The 20,707-nt window shown below is 37.2% G+C and overlaps 1 protein-coding gene across 1 annotated transcript in view; it reads right to left on the bottom strand.

Annotated features, from left to right (window-relative positions):
* The window catches only part of CRB1 (crumbs cell polarity complex component 1), a 133,071-nt gene that overhangs the window by 101,925 nt on the left and 10,439 nt on the right, over positions 1-20,707 (bottom strand). Inside the window, 2 exon segments of the mRNA XM_049770781.1 lie at positions 15,001-15,119; positions 15,121-15,147. Of these exon segments, the coding sequence (XP_049626738.1) occupies positions 15,001-15,119; positions 15,121-15,147 (146 nt within the window).

The raw sequence follows: 20,707 nt of genomic DNA, 5'->3' as shown, positions 1-20,707 counted from the left end.
ATTTGGAGAAAATTTAAATATAACATTAAATTATTGTTTTATTATCATTATTATTAGTATTGGTATTTTGGCTATATCCAACTGTGCACAAAGATCACTCCTGGAGAAGCTTGAGTGAAGCTTATGTGGAACCAAATTGGCTGTGTAAGGCAAGTACCTCACCACTGGACTCTCTTCTGTCCCACATTATGAAATTATTAAGATATTAAGTGTAATAGGGTATTTTAATAATAAACAACATGAAATGCAAATGTGCCAATGTGCACATGATAATCACTGCATGGCAATATTTTTGACATAAACTACCAAGATGACTGTAGTTTTGCTGGGAATATTCTGAATTGAATGTGTGCCTCTCACCAGAGGGCAATAGACCACCAACCAGAAAAGGCACTGTAATTTTTCTTGCAGTTCTCTATCAATTTGTGTCTTAATCATCTTTACTTCTAAAGAGGAATGAGGGTTTACTGTTAAAATTTGCACTTACCTTTTGTTACATCCCATAAAAAAAGTAGTTTAGTTTATTTACTAGTTAAACTAGTTAATTTATTTGTGTTAAATTAGTTCATTTAATTGTTATTTGTTATTTAATTTGTCTTATTTGAGAAGGATAATTCTCTCTGATCTGCCTCAGCATGTTTTGAAGAGAATTTTATTAAAATCTAAGTGAACTTATTTCAGTTCTCATTATTCCTAGCAACTTCTCTCTTAGGGGAGGAGTCTGAAACCCCCCATCTGACCCTATCGGTCTCCTTGCTCATTTCACTCCATAGTATCAACTTTATTTCTGCTTTATAAATACCGGGTACTTTGGATCTTCAACTTTTTGAATTTGTGATCTCTCTACCTGGAATGCTATGGCTGTTTTTGCCCCAGTATTTTCCTGACTCTCTTCCCTCTTCAGTTCTTGATTCATACATAGCTTGCCTCCGATGAGGTTGTCCCTGCCTATTCTTTCTCAAGTACTTTCCTCCTTCCCCTTTTCCTTTGTTTAGCTTTTCCTTAATGCCTATATCGCCAACCGGTGCACAATATGTCTGTCATTCACTGATGTTCTACATGCAAAGTTCCTCCCCCTAGTATTTAGAGGAAATTTTCCATCATTTTTTGCATGATAAATTTTCTTTTTTATTAAAAATATCTGACAAACCATAATATAATTACCATGTATTCATAATATTTTGGTGTTTTTATTACACAACTACAAAATTGTTCATAATAGTTTTTTAATAATTTTTATTGAGACCAATGTAAATTACAAGTCTTTTTCATTACTTTATTTTTTTACCTATAGAACCTAGATCAATGGCCCACACATTGCAGAACTCTTTATGTATAGGTGTGTGGACTTAGCAATGGCAAAAATAATTCAACAAATAATAATTTTATCCTTATAACTTATGTAGGATTGCTATATGAAATAAAATCATGCCTGTCTCTTTATATATACTTTTATATACTTTATATATACACATTTGCATATGACTATGCTTTATAATGCATAAGACACACACCTATGCATTTTATATACAAAAAGAAGTATTTTTCAGGAGGCTTACATCCAGTAGTATTTGAGGTCTACTCCTAGTTCTGTGCTCAAGGCTGCTCCCGACAGTGCTCAGGGAACTATGCTGTAGCCAGAATTAAGCTTGGGCTTCCCACTTGAAAATTGGGATCTCAGTCCTTTGAGCCATCTCTTTGGCTGCAATAAAGCAGTTTTATGATACTTGATTAAGGTAGGAGCAATAGTATTGCAGGCAGGATGCTTGCCTTATCCATGATCAATACGGCTTTGATTCCTGGCACCACATATGGTGCCATCAAGAACCATCAGGAGTAACACCTGAACACATAGCCAGGAGTAAACCTGGAGATCACTGAGTGTAGCTGAAAAACAAAAACAAGTAAAATAACCCCACATATATGTGTTTATATAAATGTAACTACCCTTTGATGATTTTTTTCCCTTGCTTCGTGAACTTTTTGAATAGTTAAGCATGACACATGAAAACCACATAATTATCTACCTCAGACAGATTGTGGTTTCTTACACCAACACCACCAGTATCCTACATGGACTTAACATGAATGCACATCTTGGAGCCCACCCCTCAAATCCACTGATTCTGAAACTTGTCGTTAAGCCATAGAGTAAGTGTGACCTGCTTTAAAGTTTGTGGTGCCCTGATACGGGTCATTAAGTGGGGACATGGCATATGCTAAGTGTTTCTTGAGTAAAACGAACTTGGATGCCCTCTGACTTCACTAGATAGCCAGTGGGTCTTTTCATGACTTTCACACCCTTCTCTTTCATGCCTAGGCTCACTTTTCCACGCTGGGTCCTGAAGTCACATACTTGGAATTGCAATGACTTTCATCACATAAACGCGAACTTTTAATTCCAGTTTATGCTATGAAAAGCAGCCACACGCTCAGCTCAGTGTTGTCACGATGGAGGTTGCAGCTCTTTATTTTCAGTTCAAATGGGGCTTTCCAAGCTCTGCACAGCATCTTCTGTGCTGCTCTGGGACTCTTGAAGCACCAGCCGGGAAGAAAGCACCCCCCCTTCCCTAGCCCCTCCCCCACAGAGTGCAGTGTGAACCCACTCTCCATCCGGACCCCCGCTTCTCCTCCCCCACCTCTCTGTCTTTTCCAGTGTAACCCATTTTCTTACTTTGCTGTCCAGGGCAACACGGAGTTGTTCCTGCTGGCTCTAAATTGGGACCTTGCACACAGGGGCGCGGCTATTAGAATCTGTTCCAGGAGTCTACAGGGAGTCTAGGTTCCGCCGGGGCGCCTGCAGCGTCTTCCTGCTGATTGCTAAGCCTATTTTTCATCCTTTCTCAGTTCAGCTTTTCCTTGAGTTTAGAGACCTTTTTGGGGTGGATCATTAATTAGTCTGAGCAGATCACCATGGGCTAACCCAGAAGGAAACAAGCCTTCTTGCACGTCTGAAAAACAGTGCCTAGAAGTTTTCCCACTGAAGTCAACACAAACTGAATTTCTGGTTCTTGAGCTTATCTGCATGCTAGGAACATCAATTACATGTGACTTTCTTTTTTTTCTTTAAAATTGTTTTATTGTGAACAAAGTGAATTACGAATCTTTCACAGTAATATTTAAGGTACATAGTGACAATGAATCAGGGGTATTCCCACCATTAAGATTGTCCTCCCTGCACCCCTGTTCCCAGGATACTTCCCTTATCTTCTTCCTTCCCCTACCCCACTGCTAGTGTAGCTGGTCCCTTCTGTGTATAACTTGTTGTAAATTGGGTATCAATTCTGTTGTTGTTGACTTTGGGTTTGATGTTTAAGTCTGATCATTTTTTATTTCTACTCAATGTTCATATTATGACTGTTTGGTCCTGGGTATCATGGATGGTACATGTGACTTTCAGACGGTGGTGCCCCAGAAAAACTCTCATGTCACCCAGAGCCTTGGCTGACAGCTAATGTGCAGTTAGGAATGGAACCCCCTGAGGAGCTGCCCAAATATAGGTCTTTTGTTTCATGGAAGAGCCTGATGACCAGCTGTCAATCACATCTTTGCACTCAAAGGCATCTCACTAGTTATTAATAGACCTGGTCTAACACCTTTCTCAAATTCTATTTGCAAGCAACTTGTGATAAGTCACTGAAAAAAGATGAAAAGAAAATTTAATTTCTTAGAAAACAAGAAAAGAACATAATCAAGTATAGATTAAAACTTTTATTATCAGGGAAGAAAAGAATCTTCAAAAGTACGACAGTGATATTAGCAATAATATAATGTATGAAAATAAACAACCAATAAAGAATTTTAATTTGAAAAGAACAGTTGTGAAAGGTTTTGGGCACTTTGGTGGTGTTAGGGTACAGTAATTTTACAAACCCAAAACAAATATTAACAGTCTTGAACTACAATAAAATACTTTTTTAACAAAAAATATTTTTGGAAAAATAAAAACATTCTCATTGTGGACTCTGAGTGTAATGCTGAGAAAAAGGTATTGGCTCTCACTGGGTTCATTGTATGAATTCATTCATTCCTTCATTCATTCATTAATTGTAGAGAAAAATGCCTTGTAATAAGGATTGCAGCATGTTTCACATTTGGAAAACACACCTGAAAGCTTATGTGCCTGGTTTTATCCCATGAACACTTACACTATAATACAATTAACTAAAACATAAAAACTACACAATGCATAGTAAGAGCAGCTTCTCAAGCTGCAATTAGAAAACTATTTTAGGCACACTAAAAAAGGGGAAATTTCACGTATATAAACAAGCTCTTCTCTACTAGAGATAAGAAGTCATACTTATTTACAATACAGGGGAATCTCCCACCTTGAAAATATGTGAATCCATCTTAGACTCCAGGAGATTAGACACTGACCGTCCATACTTGAATCCTGAACCCCAGACATAGAAATGACACTGTTCTTCACAACAGCTACAAGAACCAAAGCCCATCTGGGACATCCAGAATACTACTTGAACTCCAACATGTGCCAGTTCTAATATGATATCCTGACAAAGAGGAAATTGGGAACAAATGGACATAAGAACAGGTTATCCTACCTTACCAACTAATAATAAAACAAAATCAGAACACATCACACTATGGGCCATGCAAAAGCCAAGAACATGATCTACAGATGACTGGCTGATAGAACCATGACAGGGCAGTATGTATTCTGGGACCAACAAGAAAGTCTACGTCCTGCACAACAATCATGACCTCTAATTCCAGAGACCTGGCTGAGGCAACTGCAACTGAACGGGTCTTCTGGAAACATAACGAAAGACTGATATCCCAGGCTCCATCTGAGTTTCAGTGCAAGGGCCAAGACCACTAACCACAGAAGACAGATTAAAATGACATCGAGGAAACAGAACTTTTAAAATCACAAAGGAAGTCTTCATCATAAGTTCCACTCCTTGGCCTATACACAGACTGAGACCTCTAGATTTAGAGGTCTGATTTTATCATCCAGATCGGAGCAGAAGTCTCCCATATGGCACAAAAACACCAAGGGGAGAGTAAATGAATGTGAAAGGAGTTTATAGATAACCCATGACAATATATTCAAAGGGTAGAGAAACCCTGTATCTCTTACGCCAAGGGGATTCCCGTTTCGGATGACTCCAATATTTACTGTGCCTATGCGGGGGGTGAGGGGGGAAGAGACAAAAAACACTAAATAATTCTTTTTTTTATCTAATTTTTGTTGATTTCTTTGTTTTGGGGTGGATATTAAAGTAGTTGTCCGTTTTTTATTTATATATTTACCTTTTCTTCTTTTCTCTTCTTCCTTTTTGCACCTTGTCATATTTCCTATCTCACGACCATGGCAACTATGTGGTGCATATTTTTATTGCTGCAGTGCTCACTTGATATCATATTTGATTCTTCTTTTTGAACTGTTGTGGTGTTTCACCTTCTTTTTTTCCCCTTCATCCTTCAAACCAAGGATGACAACCTCTAGAATGAATGACTCTGCTCATAGTCGGCATAGTCGATTTTTACCCCATTATATTACTTTTCTATTCCTCAAACAAAAACACATAACTTGAATTTTATAGTCCCGCCTTCCAATTAGAGGGGGAAGTAATGGAGGCACCAAGACCAAACAGTTATAAGACCACTAAGTAATAAACTAGACACAGAAGGGACCATGCATTCTAGCAGCCCATAGGGGGAGAGTGGAGGATACAGGAGGCAGGATGGGAGCGGATGTGGGAGGACAATTTGGTGGTGGGAATTCCCCTGACTCAATGTAAATATGTACCTGGAATATTACTGTGAACGATATGTAAGCCACTATAATTAAATAAAAATTATATTTAAAAAAGAAAAGAAAACTATTTTAGAACACTGAAATTAAAATGGCCCCAAAATTTATTTGTTTTTTTTTTCTTCTGGTAGTTGTTAAAAAAAAGTTTAGTACTAGAACCATGATAAATAAAAACAATCTCAAAAGAGCTCTACAAAAAATGTACTTTTTTGTCCAAACAATTTAAATCTTGAAACTCTATTTCCCTAACTGAGGAACAATGAACACAGAAAGTATTTCCTAAACTATTTCCTAAACTCCCTTGATATGCCTCATAGCTTTTGAATGACATTGATAATTAAAAAATATTGAAAGACAAGATAGTCTACTTGACCTAAGCTTTTGCTCATTATAAAATATGCATAAGACGCCTGCCCAGTGGGGCCCGAACTGTGAAAAATTGTGAGTGCTGCCTGTGTGTGTCTGTCTACTGTCCTGTTGCATGAAACTCTTGGGAGTGGGCCGAAAAGAGGCTCCAGAAAACTCGCTCTCCCAGAGGCCAATTCTAGGGCGGGAACGCCAAGGAACTGCTCCATAACGTGAAAACTGGCTATAAGCAGTACTATACAGAAGCCAGGTACCCTGTTTGTGACGTCAGGCTGGGAAAATCCACGAAACTACGCCTGCCCAGTGGGGAATGTGAAAAATTGTGAGTGCTGCCTGTGTGTCTGTCTACTGACCTGTTGCGTGAACCTCTTGGGAGTGGGCCGAAAAGAGGCTCCAGAAAAGCACTTAGCTCTGCTTCACAACGCAGGCGTGTGCTCTTTCTAAGAAAAGAACACCATCGCAACAAGAAGAAAAAACTCACACTAAGAACTGTGCTGGATCACTGAAGCCCAGCATTTCTCTCCAGACTGTCTTCTCTGCTGCGTGCTCAGGCCTAAGATTTGATCCTGTGTGAGGCTTCATCCATGGAGGACTCCTCTCCCTTGGAGGCAAGTTGACCCATCCAGAAAGGGTGGAGCCAGAGGAGTGTGGCTGCCTGCATCATTTAGCCAATGAATACCACCACAACACGTAGGAAAACCCATAATACAAGTGTGACAATGAGGAAACAATGCAGGCCAGCATTAGACATAGAGAATGAAGATGACAATTCAGATGACCAGATAATGACCAACCAACTAATCAACCTCTCAGATAAGGATTTTGACTAGCAATGTGGAAGATGCTCAACGAACTCAAAGAAACCATGGATCGAGTTGAACAGAACACTAATAAGAACCAAGAAAATATGAAGACAGAAATCACAAAACTCCAAACTGAAATAACATGTCAAATAACAGGCCTGAAAAAATCAGTAAACGAAGTGAATGACAAAATGGATAAGCTCTGGGACAGGGTATCAGAAGCTGAGAATAGACTTGGTTCTGTGGAAGATGAGAAAAATAACAATTCCATTCAGCTGGAGAAATTGGAAAAAAACTTAAAGCAAATGAACAGACAATGGAAAAATTAGTTAAAGAATGTGAACAAATGAAAATAGAAGTCTATGATAAGCTCAACAGAAACAACTTAAGAATCACTGGAGTTCCAGAGACCCAGAAAGAAAATTTCCAGGAAGAATCAATGGTCAAGAACATCATTAAAGAGAAACTTCCAAAGCTAAAGAATATATGTGATCAAATCCTGCATGCTCAAAGAGTACCAACCAAAAGAGACCCCAGAAAAAAATACCCCAAGACACATCCTAGTCACAATGACGAATCCCACAGATAGAGACAGAATTCTGAAAACAGCAATATCAAAAAAGAAAATTATATTCAATGGAGCATCCTTAAGATTTACAGCAGACCTGTCACCAGAAACACTCAAGGCCAGAAAGCAGTGGTGGGATATTGTAACAAGACTGAATGAAATGAATGCTTCACCTAGAATACTGTACCCAGCAAAACTCACTTTCCAGTTTGACGAAAGAATACATGGCTTCACAGACAAAAAACAGCTCAGAAACTTTACAGATTCAAAACCAGTCTTAAGAGAAAAACTGAAAGACCTAATTTAAGACAAGACTAACCAAAAGACACACCGAACTTCGATATAAAGATGGCATTAAATCCCAGGACAATTCTTTCTCTCAACGTCAACGGACTAAATGCACCAGTTAAGAGACACAGAGTGGCTAAATGGATCAAAAAACTCAATCCAACCTTCTGCTGCCTACAAGAAACGCACCTGAATAGTCAGAACAAACATAGACTCAAAATAAAAGGCTGGAGAAAAATTATCCAAGCAAACAACACCCATAGCAAAGCTGGAGTGGTCATACAAATATCAGATAATGCAAACTTTATACTGAGGAAGGTTATAAGGGACAAAGATGGACATTTTATATTAATCAAGGGGTATGTAGAGCAGGAAGAAATAACTCTCCTAAACATATATGCACCAAATGAGGGGTTAGCAAAATATTTAATACAATTGTTGACAAGTCTGAAAAATAATATCAATAACAACACAATAAATGTGGGGGACTTCAACACGCCTTTGTCAACACTGGATAGGTCAACCAGACTGAAACCCAACAAGAATATACTAGACCTGAGGAGAGAAATGGAAGAAAGAGGCCTAGTGGATATATATAGGACACTCCATCCCCAGAAACCTGGATACACATTCTTCTCCATTGTACATGGAACATTCTCCAGGATAGACTACATGCTGGCATATAAAACATACCTCCATAATATCAAGAGGATAGAAATTTTGCAGACTACCTTTGCTGACCACAAGGCTCTGAAATTATTTGTGAATTCCAAAGGGACACAGAAGAAAAACTTTAATACCTGGAAGTTAAACAGCCTCATACTCAAATACCAGTGGGTCCGAGATGAAATCAAAGAGGAAATCAAAAGGCTCCTGGAAACAAATGATAATAAAGACACAAACTATCAGAACTTATGGGACACAGCAAAAGCAGTACTGCGAGGGAAAGTTACAGCTTTGCAAGCACACATCAGGAAGGAAGAAGCAGCTTACCTGAGTAGCTGAATGACACAGCTAATAGAACTAGAAAGTGCTCAACAAAAGGACCCAAAAATAGGGAGACAGAAGGAAATAACAAAGCTGAGAGCAGAAATCAACGAAGTGGAAACCCCAAAAATAATTCGAAATATCAATGAAAGCAGAAGTTGGTTCTTTGGAAAAATAAACAAGATTGATAGACCACTGGCAAAACTAACAAAGAAAGAGAGAGAGAAACTTGATAACTCATATTAAGAATGAAAAAGGAGAGATCACTACTGATATGACAGAGATTCAAAGGGTAATCATAAACTACTTTGAGAAACTCTACGCCACTAAAAATGAGAACCTGGAAGAAATGGATAAATTCTTGGACTCTTATAATCTTCCATGGTTGAAGGAAGAGGATGTAGCATATCTAAACACCCCCATCACTATTGATGAAATTAAAACGGTAATTAAATGCCTGCCCCAAAACAAAAGCCCAGGCTCAGATGGATTCACTAATGAATTCTTTCAAACCTTCCAAGAGGAATTACTACCAATCCTGGCAAGACTCTTTCATGAAATTGAACAAACGAAAACACTTCCAAATAGCTTTTATGAAGCCAACATCACCTTGACACCTAAACCAGACAGAGATGCTACAAAAAAAGAAAATTACAGACCAATATCTCTGATGAATTCAGATGCAAAGATCCTCAACAAAATCCTGGCAAATAGGATTCAATGCCTCATTAAGAAGATCATCCACTACGATCAAGTAGGTTTCATCCCAGGAATGCAAGGATGGTTTAAAATCTGTAAATCTATCAACATAATACACAACATCAACAAAAAGAAAAATAAAAACCACATGATCATATCAATAGACACAGAGAAAGCATTTGATAAGGTCCAACACCCATTCTTGTTCAAAACTCTCAGCAAGATGGGAATGGAAGGAACCTTTCTCATTATAGTTAAGGCCATCTACCACAAGCCAGTGGCAAATATTATCCTCAATGGACAAAAACTAAAAGCCTTCCCTCTAAATTCTGGCACAAGACAAGGCTATTCTCTCTCACCACTCCTATTTAACATAGCACTGGAAATACTTGCTGTAGCGATTAGGCAAGAAAAAGATATCAAGGGAATCCAGATAGAAAAGGAAGAAGTCAAGCTCTCACTGTTTGCACATGACATGATACTCTACTTAGAAAATCCTAAAGACTCTACCAAAAAGCTTCTAGAAACAATAGACTCATATAGCAAGGTGGCAGGCTACAAAATTAACACACAAAAATCAATGGCCTTTCTATACACCAATAGTAATAAGGAAGAAATGGACATTAAGAAAACAACCCCATTCACAATAGTGCCAAACAAACTCAAATATCTTGGAATCAACTTGACTAAAAATGTGAAGGACTTATACAAAGAAAACTATAAAACGCTGGTCCAAGAAATAAGAGAGGACACGCAGAAATGGAAACGCATACCCTGCTCATGGATTGGCACAATTAACATAATCAAAATGGCAATACTCCCCAAGGCATTCTACAGATTTAATGTGATCTCTCTAAAGATACCCATGACATTCTTCAAAAAAGTGGATCAGGCACTTTTGAAATTTGTTTGGAACAATAAACACCCTAGAATAGCTAAAGCAATCATTGGGAAAAAGAATATGGAAGGAATTACTTTCCCCAACTTTAAACTGTACTACAAAGCAATAGTTATCAAAACAGCATGGTATTGGAATAAGGACAGGCCCTCAGGTCAGTGGAATAGGCTTAAATACTCAGAAAATCTTCCCCAGAGATACAATCACCTAATGTTTGATAAAGGAGCAAGAAATCCTAAATGGAGCAAAGAAAGCCTCTTCAACAAGTAGTGTTGGCATAACTGGCTAGCCACTTGAAAAAAATTGAATTTAGACCCCCAGCTAACATCAGGTACGAAGGTAAAATCCAAATGGATTAAAGACCTCGATATCAAATCCAAAACTATAAGATATATAGAACAACACATAGGCAAAACACTCAGGACATTGAGACTACAGGCATCTTCAAGGAGGAAACTGCTCTCTGCAAGCAAGTGAAAGCAGAGATTAACAGATGGGAATATATTAAGCTGAGAAGCTTCTGCACCTCAAAGGAAATAGCGCCCAGGAGGGCCCGGAGAGATAGCACAGCAGCGTTTGCCTTGCAAGCAGCCGATCCAAAACCAAAGGTGGTTGGTTCAAATCCTGGTGTTCCATATGGTCCCCTGTGCGTGCCAGGAGCTATTTCTGAGCAGACAGCCAGGAGTAACCCCTGAGCACCACCGGGTGTGGTCCAAAACCAAAAAAAAAAAAAAAAAAAAAAAAAAAAAGAAAAGAAAAGAAAAGAAAAGAAAAAAAATAGCGCCCAGGATACAAGAGCACTCACTGAGTGGGAGAAACTTTTCACCCAATACCCATCAGATAAGGGGCTAATCTCCAAAATACACAAGGCACTGACAGAAATTTACAGGAAAAAACCATCTAATCCCATCAAAAAATGAGGAGAAAAAATGGACAGACATTTTGAAAAAGAAGAAATACAAATGGCCAAAAGACACATGAAAAAATGCTCCACATCATTAATCAACAGGGAGATGCAAATCAAAACAACTATGAGGTACCACCTCACACCACAGAGAATCGCACACATCACAAAGAATGAGAATAAATAGTGTTGGCGGGGATGTGGAGATAAAGGAACTCTTATCCACTACTGGTGGGAATGCCATCTAGTTCAACCTTTATGGAAAGCGATATGGAGATTCCTCCAAAAACTGGAAATCAAGCTCCCATACGATCCAGCTATACCACTCCTAGGAATATACCCTAGGAACATAAAAATACAATACAAAAACCCCTTCCTTACACCTATATTCATTGCAGCACTATTTACCATAGCAAGACTCTGGAAACAACCAAGATGCCCTTCAACAGACGAATGGCTAAAGAAACTGTGGTACATATACACGATGGAATATTATGCAGCTGTCAGGAGAGATGAAGTCATGAAATTTTCCTATACATGGATGCACACAGAATCTATTATGCTGAGTGAATTAAGTCAGAGAGAGAAAAACGCAGAATGGTCTCACTCATCTATGGGTTTTAAGAAAAATGAAGAGTGATGAGTTTAGTTAGAGAAATAACTACATTTTGAACTGTCCTAATAATGAGAATGTCTGAGGGATATGGAAAGCCTGTTTAGAGTACAGGCGGGGGTCGGGTAGGGAAGAGGGAGATTTGGGACATTGGTGATGGGAACGTTGCACTGGTGATGGGTGGTGTTCTTTACATGACTGAAACCCAAACACAATCATGTATGTAATCAAGGTGTTTAAATAAAATATATAAAAAATAATAAAATATGCATAAGATAATATTAATCCTTTATATGAGGAAAAAGAACTTCAATCTAATGTTTATGTGCCTAAGTTTCATAGCAGGAAGGATATTCGGAAACATCAGGAAAAATTTAAAACACTGGAATAATTTAATAGCAATTTATTAAGCAGCCATTATTCACTGTGCAGACATTTGGAGGAACAGTCTCCTACTACTAATACACTGATATTTACTGAACAACCAAAAAGTTATGATGAAATAAATAGTAAATATAGCACATAACTTTTCTCCTTTTAGAAATAATAATAAATGGTAGGATAAGATGAAAAATAACCCATAAATCTCTGAAGATAGGGACAGAATTGTCAAAATTAAAAGAAAATCTGACAATTCTTAAAACTAGGTGATAATTGAACAGTTGTTGAAAATAAAGAACTGCACCTTTAAGAACTTCTCTTCAGAAGAAAATTGTCTACCCTAGAAACAGGCTGGAGAGAAGGGTCAGAAGGGAAACTAGGGACATGGGTGGTGGAAAAAGCACACTAGTGAAAGGGTGGGTATTGGGCCTGGTATTACTGAAACTCAAAAATGAACAACTTGTAAGTGCATGTCGTGCAGTGATTCAATTAAAAATAATTTTTTCTTTTTATAGACAAGATTTTATGAATTGAAAAAGAAACTTCCTCCAGAAGGAGAGAAAGTACTTGAATAAAAGATTGAGATAATTTAAATAAATACTAAATAAACAACTTAGGTAGAATGGTATGTATGGTAATGTGATTATCTGGTGCCACATTGTGGAGGGTTTTTACTGAAAATTTAAACTGATCTTCTACAGAACAGGGAGCCTCTCAAGTCTCTTCAGAAATCCAGTCAGGTATATATTTCAGGAGGATTACTTTAAAGTTATTTTGTTTGTTTTAAGTTTTTTGTTTTGTTTTGTTTTGTTTTGCATTTTGGGCACACCTCGGTGATGCTCAAGGGTTACTCCTGGCTATGTGCTCAGAAATCGCTCCTGACCTGGGGGATCATATGGGATGCCAAGGGATCGAACTGTGATCCATCCTAGGTTAGTGCATGCAAAGCAAATGCCCTACCGCTTGCACCACTGCTCTGGACTTCAAAGTTTTTTGCAGTACATTTTGAAGTCAGCAGATAATGGAACCAGAATTTGGACTCTTAAATTGTATCACACACAAAAGATGTTGAGAGTATGAATCAGGGCACTGAGTCAGAATAAATGATATGTTTGGAAGACATATTGGACTTAAAAGAGCACATTTTAAGATTTATTTTGGGTGAGAGGCCAAGAAGAGAGGTAAATTATAATATCATAGCCTTGGGATGTTTATTTTGTAAAGAAGATATTTCCATAATGTATAATATTATCAAAATAAACAGGAGGTTTCTGATGATAAATTTAAAGATAAATATTTTTATCAGTAATTATATTGTCTATCTTATTTGGAGAAAATGACAAAGAAATAAATATGAAGAGACAGAGAGAAGAAAGCAAATTGAAAGTTAGATATCACATGAGGTTTCCAAAGATGCTAGAATTCAAGGAAATTGTATTAGTCTGTGAGTTCTGTCTCAGAGGCAGGTAGCAGGGAACAGAGGTAAGTGGATGCAGACATTTGAATGAATAAGTGAGAAAAATTGGTTGCAGGAGTTGTCTGTTTACAAGATAGCAATTTCAAAATGATCACAAGAAAGATGGTCAACATGAAAAAAAATTGACCCAAATGCATAAATGATTTGTGCATAAAGAACCTGAACATCTGCTTGTCACTTTGGGTCAGAGCAATAGGACAGCAGTGGTAGGGTGCTTGCTTTGCACATAGCTGACCTAGATTCAATCCACAGCAGTTTGGTACTCAAAACTGCCAGGAGTAATCTGAGCTTTACTGGGTGAGGCCCAAGCCCCCCACCCTATAAAAGTTATTTTTCTAGTATTAAAATGACATATTCAGGGACAGGGATGGTTTTTAAATGGTAAAGCTAATGTGTTTCATGTGAGTTTGATCCCCCTGTATCATATGTCTGAGTATTTAAAGGAGAGACCCAGGCCCCAGAATGTGTCCTCAACCTAACAACATCATCAGTAAGTAAAACAACACATCAACAAAAGATTTTTGAATAGATAAATCTATTTTCTATTCTCAGAAGGGCAAGCAGAAGTGCATTCTTTTTTTTATGATTGGACTTATTTGTCATTCTCTATAAATCTAGACTAAATTCATGACATTTGATTGAAATCTTCCAACTTTTACCTTTCCAAGCATTCTGTAATGTCAGGTTTTAGGTGTTAGAGGGCGCAAGTAAGCTAAAAAAAGAAGACTGTTCTAATGAGAAAATCTTGCTTTTATCATCTGGCAAAATAGCAAAATAGGTAGACTTTTCTAATTTCATACTGAATCCAAGTTTTAAAGTATGTGGGACTCTGTTTAAAATAACAGCAGTAGCAGTATACAATTTATTGCTGGGGGATTTTAAGTAACTTAAAATTTTTCTTATTGCAAACTCAGTGTCTAAAAGGGGGAAAGGGGTGAAAAAGGAAGGAGAAGAAAAAGAAAAGCAGGAGGAAGAGGAGGAAAATGAGGAGGAATAAGAGGAGGATGAGGAGGAAGAAAGGAGAAAGAAAAAGAAGAATATCTGCTTTAGAGGGAGGCAGGGGGCTAGGCAGGAAGAAAACTGGGGACATAGGTGGCAGGAAATATGCACTGCTGAAGAGATGGGTGTCAGAAATAGTAGGATTGGAACTCAAACATGAACATAACTGTCTCATGGTGATTTAACTAAAAATTTTAACAAAAAGTTATTTTAAAGGGGCCCAATTGTCAAGGGCTGGACATTGAATGGTCCCTCTCACAGAAACTTCCTGTATAGCTAGCAGGGCATATGCAAATAGAGTGGTCAAAATCCTGATGACAAATACCTCCATGTTGGCAGAAGTTCATGCCACAAACCTAGTACAGTTTCACAGTTTGTCCTGCTGTAGCAAAGGGGGGAATTTGGACAGGAAGCTCCCCCTGGTATGTTTATAAAAGTAACATTTTCTTGAAAAGAACCTGAGAAACATTGCCATAGTCTTTACCCAAATTGATGGCTGGTTTGCACAGTGGCAATTGCCTTTTGAAATTTCATTGCATAAAAAATTGTTTGAGAGTGCAGTTGGAGAGATGACTACACTGAAAACTATCATAACAATGTGAATGAATGAGGAAAGTAGAAAGCCTGTCTCGAGTACAGGTGTGGGGGTGTGGGAAGGAGGGAGATCTGGGAAATTGGTGGTGGGAATGTTGCACTGGTGAAGGGGGGTAATTTTTACATGACAGTAATCATACAACTATAATCATATTTGTAATCACAGTGTTTAATAAAGATAATTATAAAAAAAGATAAAAACATGAAAGATGTACGCTTGAGTAGCCTTTATCCAAATCACAAATGATGTAATGGAATGTTTGAAATGGTATAAAAAGCTTGTTAGAATTTAGAATCAGGGTTGGTCTCCAACCTCTGGGAAGGAGTTGGCCCTAGCATGCTAGTAATAAAGTCTGCTTGATTACGTAAAAAAAAAAAAAAAAAAGAGAGAGAGAGAGAAAATTTTAGGCTATGGGTATATTTTGCAAAAAAGTTGTTTTTGGAAAAGGGTGATATGTTAATTTTTAGATTTTGTGATTTATAATTTGTAATTTTGAGATTTTGTGACCTTTGGGAATATTAAGTTTCCCGCTTTTGATCAAAGGCAGAAGCCAAGTAAACAAAGGTTAACCTAAAAAAAAAAAAGAATTTGAAAGGTACAAGCCATGACTTCTATTGCATAGGGAATCTCCCAAAGATTTGTCAAACTTTTCATACAGTTGCCAATGACAAAAAGTAAAGAAGGTGGTTAGCTTGAGATCATCTTTGTTAGCTCTCCTTTCTTTGATAATGGGCTGAATAGATTTCCCTATGTTCACAAATTTTTGAAATTCACATAATCTCATGAAAGATTTTTGTATATACTGAGAGGTAAGATGCAAATTGTCTCTGAGATATTGTCTAACTGAAACTACTAAACTAATTGAACCAAATGAACACGGACCTTGGTTCATAGCTGCTATTATAATAATAACCGTATGTGTTCTGAAAAGAGAGTCCAGGAAGTGAAGGTTAGAATTACCATCTATTTGTTGAAAGTCCTATCTCAGTAGCATTTGTGTCAGGAATTGCATAAATATAAGATATAATATTCGCAGCAATATGTGATATTATTTATAGTTTAAAAATGACAAATTAACTATTTGTGCAAGAAAACAGACATAAAATTTATAGACTTCCCTTTTTTCTGAAAGCTTTTCTGTTGTAGGTACACATTTCTTAAATTATAATTGAGATGATAACCTAACGGGAACAAAACCACCATATGATATTTTTGAAAATATCACTGGATGTTTGTAAATGTACAAATTTTCCTGTATATCATGTATTATGATCTTAGCATTGCTGCTTTCTTAACCTGATATATTCAGAAGCTTTCTGATTTGGCAACTCAACTGTATCAGCCCACAAACATTACAATGATATGGATCCATTGTCCTGTGTAGAATTCCCTTCTCATAATACTGCTCACTAGTATCATGGGAAATTGCATAGCTTGACATTTTTCAAAACCTTCAGTGTGGAGACTATGCTCTTATGACATGAGACATAAATCATCAAACGTCAAGGAGCATGTAATCTTTGAGAAATTTTCTTTTCTTCCTGCAAAAAAGAGAAATGATTCTCTTTAACAGTGTGGCCACCCACAGTGCAATGATAAGATGATGAGAAGAACAGAGTGGCTGACTAGTTCATCACACACTGCCATGGACTTGGCTGGTAGCTGACAATATTCCCAAGTACCTAAGCATAGCCAAATATCAGGGGCTCATGTAGATTATCAAGAGGGCTGCTTGAAGAGCAAAACTTGATGTTCCCTCTAGGGAAACCCAACTTTTACATACTTAATTTGCTTAAGCTCATTCATTGCATTTTAAAAATCTATCATTTTTAACTGCATTTGTGTAAAGTGAATTATTGATGGGAAATAGAAGGTTTATGAATTTGAAGTCATTCCCACAGACATATAGAGGTGGAATTTGAAGCTTTTATCTGTTTGATAAAAAAAATTCCTTTTAGAGAGAAGGGGTGGTGAGGGAAAATAGAAACATTGATGATAGGAAATGTGAAAGGTGTTGGCATTGTTTGACTGAAACTCAATGTAAGCAGCTTTGTAACTGTGAATTTCATGATGATTAAAGAGCTTATTTATTAAAAATAAAATAAAACAGAAAAGAAAAATTATTCTTGGAAGGCTGGAGCTATAGTATAGAGGCCTGCATGGTGCATCAATCCACATGTCCCCTCTGTTCACCAAGAGTGATCTTGAGCTCAGAGTCAGTAGTAAGCCATGAGCAGTACTGAGTGTTGTTCCCCATCCCCCCCAAAAAAAATGTAGTTTTTTTTAACTACACAATTTTTTGTTTTGATTTTTGGGTCACACCCAGCAGCGCTCAGGTGTTACTCCTGGCTCGATGCTCAGAAATTGCTACTGGCAGGCTCAGGGGGATCATATGGGATGCTGGAATTTGAACCATTGTCCTTCTGCATGCCAAGGCAAACGCCCTACCTCCATGCTATCTCTCTGGCCCCTAACTACACTAATTTATAAGGTAGGATTCTTATAGGTATAATTCTTATTTAAATGTGGTTATTTTGCTCCCTTCTAAAATCTCTGAGAGAGGTGATGGCAAATAAGCAGACTGAAACACTCAACATCCTTTGTCATGAGAACTGGAGGCAATGTCATTAAACACACGTTAGGATGACCAAGTGACAAAGTTGAACAATACTATATGTTGAGAATGTTGGAATAAGAAATTAAATAATATCTACAAATGGACTTATTAAGCACTTCTCACTCAACTCCAAAATTGTTCCCTGACAGAATGACACTGTATATAAGACAATTAAACATTTTCTTAAATAACCAGCCAAGGGAAAAAAAAAAAAGCTTACAAATACAGTCAGTCTCTCATTGAAATGATCAGCTCAGTTAGTCTAGTTAAATCCTACACTCTGGGATATAAGCAAGGAACATTTGGGGGAACGGATGGGGAAGAGGCAGGGGTGCTCACCAAGAGGTATACTCTGGGTGAATCCTGCCTCGTGCTCTGGAGTCATTTGCAGTGGCACTCAAGAGGACCATATTCAATTCAAGAATCCAAGTAGGGTTAGCCACTGTGAAACAGAGGTCTTATCTTTTGTGCTACTCTTTGGTCCCATTACTTAAAAAAATAATAATAATAGAATATTATTAAATCAAAATGAACAGATTTCTAATTGGGCTACCTTCCTCTTCTCTCTCATCCTCTCTCCTCCCACAAAACTCATCACTTTATTAACTTGTACTTTTGAATTCAGACATTAGGAAAAAGCATTTGCCAAATATATTCTTATCTGGATGTCCTCTGGGGAAAATGCTCTCTCTGATCACAACATTTGCTGCCAAGGTTTAAGGATGTGTCCACAGCATGAAGCTAATAAACTTCTTGGAAAAAAACAGCCCCAAACCAAAAACTGACTGCTAGATATGTAATAGCCTTTCAAACAGGAAATTATAGATTTTGAAGAAAATATTTAAAAGTGCAACTTAAAAAGCGAATTAAGATCCAGGTCATCTTTGAAGTTGTAGAGCATCCTTCTCAGACCAATTGGTGTGCCATAAATAACGGTGACATTTATTCCAGATCCACACACCTGTATTAAAAACATCAGAGTTAAAGACTATATACTGAATTGTTAAAATATAAATTTGTGGTGTGTAATATTGTGTAGACAGTCAATGAGCAGTAGCATCATTGTTATGGTGATAAAATATGAGATTCAAAATTATTACAAGTTATAATATACTTCCCAGAGAAATGATCATAGAGGACTTTATTTCCAACTTTTATATGATATTTAAACACAGGATATAAAATTTCACAGGGTGTAAAATACAGTTGATATATTCAAAACAATTAGTCTGTCAAATCGTTTTCTTGAAGTCAAGCTTGCCATCTACTGGATATTGTACGAATTTCTAGAATACTGAATTTCTGATTTACCTTCAGCATTTTTTCTCACAACTCACAATTTCTATATGGAAAATGTCATGAATATCTCATTATACAAACCAAAACATGGGAAAGATCTGAGATTTTTTTTTTTTTGGTTTTTGGGTCACACCCTGCAGCGCTCAGGGGTTATTCCTGGCTCCATGCTCAGAAATTGCTCCTGGCAGGCACAGGGGACCATATGGGACACGGGGATTTGAACTGATGACCTTCTGCATGAAAGGCAAACGCCTTACCTCCATGCTATCTCTCCAGCCCCAAGATCTGAGATTTTTAATAACCCAAAAAGACAACATCTCTAGAGAATAATAGGAAAAAAAGGGGGATTGAAAAGAGCAATTTGAAATTCTATTCAGAAAAAATAAATCCTTTAATTATATTATGAAATTATTGTTTTCTCTTTTGCTATTACTAAAGTAAACTATAAAATTACTATCTCATATGTAAATACACTGAATTGGCATAAAATATTTATCTTGCTGAGAAGTAAAAAAGAATTTCACCATCCCCCACAAATTTTCTGTGCCATCTTATTCTGTATTTAATAGAAACAGGTGACTATGTACACAAATTATATCCTAGAGCAAGTCTGCAGAACATTGAATAATATGTTTTCCTAAATTGTCATTGTCAAATGTCCAAAAAAATTATTTGCAAACTATTATATTCTTTATTTTTACACCTTAAAATAACAATACTACATTGTCTTTTTTTTTTTTTTTTTTGGTTTTGGGGTCACACCCGGCAGCGCTCAGGGGTTACTCCTAGCTCTACACTCAGAAATCGCTCCTTGCAGGCTTGGGGGACCATATGGGATGCCGAAATTTGAACCACTGACCTTCTGCATCTCTGGCCCCTCACATTGCTTTAAAAAAAGGCTGGAGTAGATAGCATTCCCACCAGAAGTGAATGAGAATTCCTTTCTTCCCGTATCTAACCCAGCATTATTCTTTGTGATTTGTACCAGTCCCTGTAACATTAAATGATACCTCTTTGTTGTTTTGATTTGCATCTTTCTTATGATTAGTAAATTGGAGTATTTATTCATGAACCTTTTGGCTATCTGTATTTCTTTATTGATAAAATAAATTAATTTCTTCTCTCCATTTTTGGATGGGTTTAGATGTTTTTCTTGTTAAGTTCTGTCAGTTCCTTTTATATCTTGGATATTAGGTCCTTATCATATAGGTATTTGGTGAATAATTTCTCCCATTCCATGAGTAGCCTTTGTATCCTAGTCACTGTTTCCTTCAAAGTACAGAAGCTTTTCAGTTTAATGTAGTTCCATTTGCTTATCTTTGCTTTCACTGCTTGAACAGTGGTATTTCCTCCTTGAAGATGCCTTTAGTCTCCTTGTGATGGATGCTTTGCCTACTTTTTCTTCTATATACCTTACAGTTTCATGTTTGA

This window comes from Suncus etruscus, chromosome 3 (genome assembly GCF_024139225.1).
Source record: "Suncus etruscus isolate mSunEtr1 chromosome 3, mSunEtr1.pri.cur, whole genome shotgun sequence".
NCBI lineage: Eukaryota > Metazoa > Chordata > Mammalia > Eulipotyphla > Soricidae > Suncus > Suncus etruscus.
This window is presented reverse-complemented; position numbering and strand designations above follow the sequence as displayed.